This window comes from Euphorbia lathyris, chromosome 4 (genome assembly GCF_963576675.1).
Source record: "Euphorbia lathyris chromosome 4, ddEupLath1.1, whole genome shotgun sequence".
In the NCBI taxonomy this organism is placed as follows: domain Eukaryota; kingdom Viridiplantae; phylum Streptophyta; class Magnoliopsida; order Malpighiales; family Euphorbiaceae; genus Euphorbia; species Euphorbia lathyris.
In genome coordinates this window covers 59431733-59441084 of record NC_088913.1, presented here as the reverse complement: position 1 = coordinate 59441084, position 9352 = coordinate 59431733, and the positions used below count along the sequence as shown (strand labels likewise).

The 9352-nt window shown below is 37.1% G+C and overlaps 1 protein-coding gene across 4 annotated transcripts; it reads right to left on the bottom strand.

Moving 5' to 3' along the window:
- Positions 1 to 3064: 3064 nt before the first annotated feature.
- LOC136227813 (probable beta-1,4-xylosyltransferase IRX14H) lies at positions 3065 to 7760 on the bottom strand. Of its 4 annotated transcripts, XM_066016568.1 has the most exons (11): positions 7509 to 7760; positions 6972 to 7400; positions 6589 to 6765; positions 6057 to 6106; positions 5801 to 5970; positions 5562 to 5669; positions 5022 to 5300; positions 4793 to 4933; positions 4550 to 4681; positions 3639 to 3796; positions 3065 to 3548 (listed from the first exon to the last, which is right to left on the bottom strand). In XM_066016568.1, the coding sequence occupies exons 2-5, from the start codon at positions 7298 to 7300 to the stop codon at positions 5879 to 5881; spliced, it is 648 nt and encodes a 215-aa protein (XP_065872640.1). In that variant the 5' UTR covers positions 7301 to 7400; positions 7509 to 7760; the 3' UTR covers positions 3065 to 3548; positions 3639 to 3796; positions 4550 to 4681; positions 4793 to 4933; positions 5022 to 5300; positions 5562 to 5669; positions 5801 to 5878. The 4 variants fall into 4 exon arrangements, with proteins under 4 accessions (XP_065872640.1, XP_065872639.1, XP_065872641.1 ...); XM_066016567.1 differs by having other exon boundaries at positions 5562 to 5970; XM_066016569.1 differs by having other exon boundaries at positions 5562 to 5970; positions 6972 to 7374.
- Positions 7761 to 9352: the final 1592 nt, after the last annotated feature.

Below are 9352 nucleotides of genomic sequence, written 5' to 3'. Positions count from 1 at the left end.
TGTTCAATCATGTATACAGTGGTTGAATGAAGGGGTTTTTCTTGAAAGCATTCATGATACCAACATTGTTCTGATACCAAAGAAGTCGGTTCCTAAAAAAGTCTCTGATCTCAGACCAATTGCATTGTGTAATGTAATTTATAAAATATTGGCAAAGGTGATTACAAACAGGCTGAAGAGGGTACTGAATATTATCATTTCACCAACTCAGAGTGCGTTTATCCCAGGGCATCTTATCACAGACAATGTTATGCTGGCTTTTGAAGTAAATCATTTTCTAGAGCATAAAACCAGGGGGCGACAAGGATTTGTATTTCTCAAACTTGATATGGCTACAACTTATGACCGAGTTGAATGGGAATTCTTGAGACAAATGATGCAGAAGCTTGGGTTTGATGACAAGTGGATCTCTTTGGTCATGCAGTGTGTTAATAAGGTCAAGTATAATATAATCCACAACAATCAGACCATTGGTCCTATATTGCCACAACGAGGGCTCAAACAAGGGGATCCCATCTCTCCATAACTCTTTTTGATTTGTGCTGAGGGACTGTCATCTTCTCTACAGGCGCTTGATGCACATGGCTCGATTCATGGGTGTCGCATTGCTAGGTCAGCTCCATCTATATCCCATCTCTTTTTTGCCGATGACAGCTATTTGTTTTTTAAAGCAACCATAGAGAAGTGTATAGAGGTTCAGAATTGCTTACATCAGTATGAAGCTGCTTCGGGGTAAAAAGTGAATTTCTCCAAATCTTCTATTTCCTTCAGCAAGAATTGCAGCGCAGACTTACTATCTGTTTTGAGCTCTATTTTTGGGATTCCACCTGGGACGGTTACTGCTACGTATTTGGGCCTGCCGGCACTGGTTGGGAGATGTAAATCTCAAGTCTTTCAATACATTGCTGATAAGGTCAGGGCCAAAGTGACAAGCTGGAAATCTAAACTCTTATCTTGAGCTGGTAAAGAAGTTTTGCTCAAATCCATCATTCAGGCTCTTCCCTCATATGCCATGAGCTTATTTTTACAGCCTCAATTACTTTGTGCGGATTTGGAGTGGATGATGAATTCCTTTTGATGGGGCCCGTCTGACTCGGAAGGGAGAGGTATCCATTGGAAGTCGTGGGAGAAGCTGTATGTTCTGAAATGTGAAGGAGGTATGGGTTTTCGAAATTTACACCTCTTTAATGTAGCTCTTTTGGCAAAACAAGGCTGGCGTCTACTTACAAACTCGGATTCTTTACTGGCTCGAGCGTATAAGGCAAAGTATTACCCCTCTTCTTCTTTTCTAGAAGTTGAGATAGGTAACAAACCCAGCTTCATCTGGAGAAGCATTCATACAGCTCAATCACTAGTAGTATCTGGAGCAAGGAGAGTCGTTGGTTCAGGTGAGACAATAAAAATTTGGGATGATCTGTGGCTTCCAGATCCTTTAAACCCGTTTGTGGAAAGTAGCCCTTTACCCGATTTGAGTAGTGATACAGTTGAGAGCCTTCGAACTGAAATAGGTGGCTGGGACCTACAACTTATAAGGGGAATATTTGTCGAAAGAGATGTTGAACTCATTTGAAGCATCCCTCTTAGCTTGCGGGCTATCAGTGATTCGTGGGAATGGTATTGGGATGCAAGAGGGAAGTTCTCAGTAAAAAGTGCATATCGACAACTTTGGAAAGTCCAGAATGAGGTACAACTGAGTCCAGCAGCTGATGAAGCAAAATGGGAATCTATATGGTCTTTAAAGGTTCCTCCTAAGGTGAAGAATTTGTTATGGAGAACTTTATCAGGCTGCCTCCCGTCATTAAAAGCGTTACGTACTCGTAGGGTCCAGGTTAGTAGCCTTTGCCTGATGTGTAATTTAGAGGAGGAAGATGATCTTCACGCGCTAATTAAATGTCGAAATGGTCGACTTGTATGGTGTCTGACGGGATTTTCTAGTCTGATTGATGGATGTTCTTCCTTCTCGGATTTTTGGAGAAATATAATGTTATTACAGTCGGGAGAAGCGGACACAACTACGATGATTTGCTGGTTTTTATGGGTTAATCGCAATAATCAGGTATGGTCCCAAAAAAGGTCGACACCTACTGTTCTTCTCTCATCTGCGGTTCAGTACCTCTCGGGGTGGCGAGCTGCTCAACAACATCGACTCAGTTCTGAAGCTAGGGAGTTGTCAGCCCATCAGAAATGGCACAAACCTCTGCATGGGATGATAAAACTGAATGTTGATGGTGCGGTATTCTCTGATAGGGGCTATGCAGGCTACGTGTTCGTCTTAAGGGAGAGCGCGGGCGAGTTTATAGCAGCTGGAAACGACACTCTGTATTGTCGGCTAGACCCTTTTCTAATGGAAGTGATGTCCTGTCGCGAGGCACTGAGATGGTTAAAAGACGGGGGTAGACGAAATGGGCTGATAGAATCTGATTCCCAATTGCTAGTGTATGCTATACAGCGAGAAACTAGCGGTAATTCGGCTATTGATCTGATTATCGAGGACTGCAAACTCCTATTGAAGGATATCAAAAATGTGTCCCTGTCTTTTATTCGTAAAACAGCTAATTTGGCTGCTCATTCTTTAGCTCGTACAGTTACATCTAGCACTGATAGGATGGTCTGATTATCAGAACCTCCCCCATGTCACTAGTACAAAAATAGCCTATGGCCACGGTCATTTACTTTCATTAGCCACGGTTATACGACCGTGGCCAAAAGAGACGTGGCAAATGCTTGGCGTCTTTAGCCACAGTTGTTCGAGCGTGGCCAAAGGGACATTAGAGTCAGTTTTTACAAATAACTGACTCTAACGCCTTGCGTTTTTGCCACGATTATTACAAACAACCGTGGCTAAAGGGGTCTTTAGCCACGGTTGTTTGTAACAATCGACTTTAATGCTCTGACCATTAGAGTCGGTTGTTAAAACAACCGACTCTAATGCTCTGATCATTAGAGTCGGTTGTTCTAACAACCGTGCCCAATGATATGTTTTTAATTAAAAAAATAAAACAAAATATTTTGGATTGAATGGAGCTCTAATATTGAAATATAATCAAGCATAAATATAAGATAATAATTAAAAAATAATTATAGATATAAGATGGAAGTTTTTTTTTTACACTACTTAATTTTGATGGATGACGTTTACTAGCTAGTTAATTAGCTTCTTCACTCTTTGTTGGGCCCTTCCACTTGAAGTTGTCAGCATATGAACAACAAAAGTATGCTAATTAAATAAGAGAGTCAAACGTACATTAATCTTCAATCTCTATGAACTCGCTAGGGTTTTGTTCTAAATTTGGATAGGGAATCTCTAAAAGAGTGGTATCAAATATGAATACAACAAAATTAGAATTGTGTTCATACTGGAATAGCAAAATGAAGCCATGTTTGAGAGAGTAATGTTCTGAAAATTCTTTCCAACCTTTATCTAGAAAAGCTTCATAATTCCGACTCTTTAACAGCTCCATCTTCCATATGATGCCATCAGGAACCTTAATGACGATTTGATTGGACAAATAATCTCCATGTTCTTTCACAAACTTCCTCGGAATCGCCTGGAGAAAGAAAAACAAAAGAAATATTTGAAAGAGGAGATAAATTGATTGAAAGTAAATAAAAAGAAGAAAAAAAGCATAAACACTCACAAGTCTTCCGTCTTAGATAGTTCTTCGACAATAGTCTTGAAGAATTTGGGGTTTCTTTCCAAGATGTTGAAGCTAAGATCATCGTCTTCTTGGCGTTTATAAGTCATGGTTGTGGAGGATGTGATTTGTTTCTAGTTCAACGACCAAACTGGAAGGAGCTGATAAGAAATATTATTCCTCGTTCAATAAGTTGAATACATCTCAAAGGACAAGTAATGATGATAAGAAAGAGACATATATAACAAAATGACATATATAACAACATGGGAACACATATGCCCATCAAGTTGGGATTGTTCTTTCAAAATGGCCACGTGTATTGTTCCAAAGTTACTGCTTGCATACTTTATTAGAACAATGGTCTCTTCATATAGAAGTAAAAATTTCAGATTTTAAAATCCATTAAAAAATAAAGCACCTGCACTTGAAGTATTATCTTCCCAACAAATTTTTATAATAACCTTCATAGCTGCCATATTTCCAATGAACTTCACTGTTCAACATTTTCAATCAAAAATGAAAAGTCTAACGGCTCATTCTTCAAATTTTATGATGCCACTACTGCCCATGCTAAGTTTATCATCATAAGCAATTAACAGTGAAACATACAAGCTCCCTAGTATTATATTAGAACTATGTCAGTAAAAAATAGCAATACATACCAGCTTTCATATGTTAAATTAAAAACTCTAAATGTGACAATGAAACCTAGATTAGGTTGTATGTCAACAAAGTTTTTCCTAATGTACAAAAAGGAGATAGAATTCCCCCTTTGTGTTCTAATTTCCTCAGGAAGGAAGCTATTTTAATTGAATAAGTAATCTTATATTTCTCATCATAAAAGAAAATTCAATCAATAGGACTACCAAATTCAAGAAGAAGAGAAAGGCAAAGGAAGAAGAAAAGAAAACCTGAGCAGCAAGAAGTGCGCTATCATATTTGTAGGGATTAAGCATGATGCTCCAATGAAGACTCCTTTGGGATTAAGCATGATGCTCCAATGAAGACTCCTTTGGGATTAAGCATTCTAGTTGGTCCGTTTCCTGGTAGAAGAATTAGTCAGGTTCGGATTCTAGTATATGCGGTAGGGAAAAAACGATTCATGCTTCAGAGTTCCGTGTTTCTTAGAGTGGAGGAAAATATGGGGAACTGACCTCATTTACATGATAGAGATCATATTCTTTTGTGAAGTAATAGTGAGTTTCCTGACCTCACCACATCTCATGATCGAGAGGACCGAACATCCTGACCACACGTGCAAGCATCATTACAACTGCATCCTTTCAAAACAGCACCTGATAAAGACACGGATACTCAGAGTTAGAACTTTAGTGATGCTGAAGCAACCCATAAGATCAGAGATGCATACAACTTTTGACTTACTTCGCCAGAGATTAGCTCGGCCAAGATGCAGCCGAGAGACCACAAGTCAATCTTTTGATCATAAGGAAGACCAAGAATGACTTCGGGGGCTCCATAGCAACGAGATTGTACATATAGGCACAAGTTGTCCGATAGAAAGAAATTGCTTCTGAGATCAATTACTTTTATTTCACATCTTCCGTAACTCTTCATCAGAAAATTTTCAGGCTTCAGATCACAATGAATAATTCCCAAGTGAAACAAGTAATCTAGAGCTTCCAAACACTGGCGTGCTATGACCTGCAAGAACAGTAATCATTGACAGTTACACGTGTGTGCTGTTAGTTTTACAATAGAAGAACTTACATTTTTCCTGAATGGTTTTCTTAATAAGAAAATGCAACTACAATGGTTAAATGATTTGTTTTACAAGAAAAAATTCATATACATCGAAGGCGACAATAGCAATTCTTAGAACATAAAAGGCTATACGTTCAAAGTCACCTCAAGATGAGCCAACTCGAGTAAAAGAAGATGTGTAAATAGCTGAGTCATACTAACCTGTAGCCTAATGAGTGTGAAATATGGTTGGCCACCGGATTTTTAATTAAATTTCTGAAAATCGTATAAGTTTGCCCAAAGGAGTTCACAAACAGTAAAGACATGCTCCTGCAAATTCCAAAAGGCGGCAACTAGTATACAATTCTTTGTGCATACACAATAGTAGAGTATAAAGGAAGAAAAAAGAGAAAAATGTTGTCATATTTATCATATTCGTCAGTTCATCACCGACACCGTACTTCTATTTTGTCATATTTGGAATTGGCCTTCAGGAAATGCTAAGATTACGCATTGAATTTCTGGTAGTAGATCCATAATCAAAAAAGAAAAGGATCCCACAAAAAAGTAGTTGTACAGTACAAAATAACATAAAAACAGATTTTCAGGTAGATCCTTATTTTCCTCGGTCCTGCAGATAAATCAGCATAAGATCAATAAAATGGTTTTACAACAATTCACATGCATCAATTGTCCAACAAATCAGTGAAAATGTACCTGTTTTTCTTATGAATGATTCGCAGATTGAAGACTTCGTATTCATCCTCCTGATTATCAAACATTAGAAGCTCATCAGAGTTTTCGTCTGCAGCAGCCAGAAGCTCACTGATTTAAACATAATTTATTCCACTACATTTCCAAAGTCAGACCTCCTAATTAATTACCTAATTGACTATTTTCCCAATCCCACCCAATATCAGAGGTTTAGTGATCCCTGCACTATTTTAGCTGTGGAGAACATTGAAGATCATTTGTGTCCATCAACGGCTCATTCACCCTCTCTCCACCATCTCTCAGTTATGACAAAGTAATGTGCACATTACCAAACAATATTGTTTTAAACCCAAAATACCACCATGATGTTAGGTTCACTCTGTGCAACTTTCTAGAACCCAAAAATCCATCAATTCCTATAAATAAAATGTAATGGACAATCAAATATGCAATGACAAAGTAAATAAAATCAAAGATCAAAATTGTACCATAAGAACACTAGAATAATAGTAAAGGTGAAGGATGAAAAACATACCCAGGAGGAAATTTGCTATCACTTCGGGCTTCAACACGGAGCCACCAAAGCATAACTTGCCGCTCACAGCTTCCTAAAGGCTCCACCATTGAAGGATCCTTCAAAAGAGACAGAGGAATTTCTATATTCTCATTAGCAAACAACACTACCCCATCCAGCTTCTTCTCTCTCACAACTCTGCTCCACCACAGAAACAAATCTAACAGCATCAATTCACACTCTAATAACAAGTAAAACAGTCTGATTCCCTACTTCTCTGCAATTCAATTTAAAATTGGCCGACTTAAAATTTACTTCACTTTGACATTCAAAATACTAGCGGAGAAGCAAAAGGCCACATCTAAGCATCGAACTAATCAAGCAAAAAAGAAAAGAAGTGTTACCTCAAAGCAGCAAGCCGCATTTTGGCCTCCAATTTATGGCGTCCCTCCCAGGAATTCGACATTCTCTCTTTAAATTTGATATGGATAGTCTTGAGTGCCGATTTCGCGATGATGGACGCAGTTTCATTAGTGAAACCACCGGCTTCCACCACAATCCAAATAAGGTCGTAAGGGACAAGCATCAGTGAGTGCATAACACCGGTCAAATGCAGCATTTGGAAAGTTCCCACATAAGTCGGTGTGATTGCGATAATAGTCTTAGGAGTCTTCACTCCAAACTGAATCCTCTGTTCTCTCTGCACCGTCCCGATTATCTGATGCGCTCTCATAACCTCGGTGGTGTTAGGATGAGGCCACGGCCGGATTCGGCTTCTATGACGGTCGACAACAACTCTAGAGCTAACTGTTCTCTCAATTACAGAGAGTGGACTGTTATCAACAAGATTCGAAGGAACATTTCGAAATTAAGAACTAATTGCACAATTAGATTATGTATCTTACTTTCAACAAGAAACCAGAAAAAATTATGTTTCAAACCTGTGAAAAATTAGTATCGTCTTCTTGAATCCCGGGATTATTCTTTCTTCTAAAATAACCAGCTGGACTATTGACACAACTTTGTGCCGCTCCCTGAGTTTTTAGAAGAGTAAAAGTCTTGGAATGGTGAGACCTTGGTAGGAAGATTTTGAGATGAAGATCTTCTTAGGTCTAGGAATTAGGAAAATAGGTCTTTTTAGGTTTGAGAATTCAAAACACGCGAATGAGTTTTCTTAGATCTGCGAATTTGGAAAAAAAGGAAAAAGTATATTAGGGTCGGCTATGTAAACGGCCGACCCTAATAATAACTCATTAGAGTCGGTTGTTTGAAACAACCGACTCCAACTATGCTTTATTAGCCACGATCAATTACAAAATCGATCGCTAATAACTCTTAATTAAACGCAGAAATAAAAATTAAGGTCATTAAGGTCGGTTTTGTATATTGACCGTGGCCAATAAGACATCATTAGGGTCGGTTGTTTCAAACAACCGACTCCAATGACCTTTAACTACGGTTAATAATAAAACCGTGACTAATAAGGCGTAGCTAAAAGCCATTTCTGTACTAGTGTACGGCTCTTATTTCTGATTTATAAGATTCTTTCATTCTTTAAAAAAAAAAGACAAAAATTAAGAAAAGAATAATATTATTGTATAAGTTATTGTCGAGATGCAACAAGCTTATAACTGCTACTAGGGTTTGTTTTATTTTTTTATTTATTTTTACTGACATTAATAAAAATATATTACCTTTGATTATAGCCTAACCATCGTGGGATCTACATTTTACATGTGCATCATGTTATCACTCATTTATAACAGATCATAACCATATTAATAAACGTAAAACAAATAAAAAAAATTATATTGTATTTTGTACAAATTTGACAAAAAAATCCAAATTTTTCATAGAATTTTTCAAATATCAATCTCAAATATTATTAAATCACAAAAATGTAAAATCTTTTTTGATACCCAACTAATAGGCAATTGATGCAAAATAAGGAACAAAACATATTTGACTTATAATAATGTCAGGAATTGATTCAACTTGTCAATGTTCGAGGGACAATTGCTCTTGGCTATCAACATTATGGATACAATTGATATTTTAGATGTTAGTGGTAAAATTGTTTATTACTATCATTGTTAGTGGTTTTTTTTTTTTTTTTGCATGTTATCCCTTTATTATATGAATGCAAGCAAGGGGAACCCGGTGCTTGCTTCGGTTTGAAGGATCCTATGTGATGAGCTGTTGTATATTAGTCTTTAATATTAGTGTTGTGGGAATTCCACATGGAAAGAATAAGAAGGAAATCTGTATTTTATATTGTCTAGAGACATCTGTATTGTTTGGAGACATCTGTATTTTGAATAAAGATAAAATAGTTTTATAACTGTTTGACAATAAACTTTTTGGTTATAAATATCCTCAATCCTTCATACCTTTTCACTTACTGTTTTAATTATTCAAATACGTTCATAGGAAAATTAATGAAATTGCTATCATTAATTTTATGTTAGGGAAATCCTAGAGGAAACTTAGTCAGAAACCCAATAGCAATTGATAGTGGGGCTAATATTTCCTTAAGGATAGTGATTAATCACGTCCCTATTTTATGTTTGTGATCCCATATTTATAACAATCTTAAGGAAATATTATGGAGAACGCATTGAAGAATGTTGGTGATGCTGGTAAACTTGATCGGTTTGATGGGACGAATTTCACTCGTTGGAAGGAGACTATGAAATTTTTTCCGATCACTCTGAAATTTTTTTACATTCTGGACATTGATTTGCAATCTATTCCAGAACCGAGTGACAAAGATACTGATGAAATT

Excerpts from the sequence above, each read along its gene's own strand:
- LOC136227813 (XM_066016567.1), bottom strand. The coding sequence starts at position 7,300 with ATGAGAGCGCATCAGATAATCGGGACGGTGCAGAGAGAACAGAGGATT. Across the intron at positions 6,107-6,588 it reads GATAGCAAATTTCCTCCTGG|GAGGATGAATACGAAGTCTT; the intron begins GTATGTTTTTCA and ends TTTGATAATCAG. Across the intron at positions 5,971-6,056 it reads ATCATTCATAAGAAAAACAG|GACCGAGGAAAATAAGGATC; the intron begins GTACATTTTCAC and ends ATTTATCTGCAG.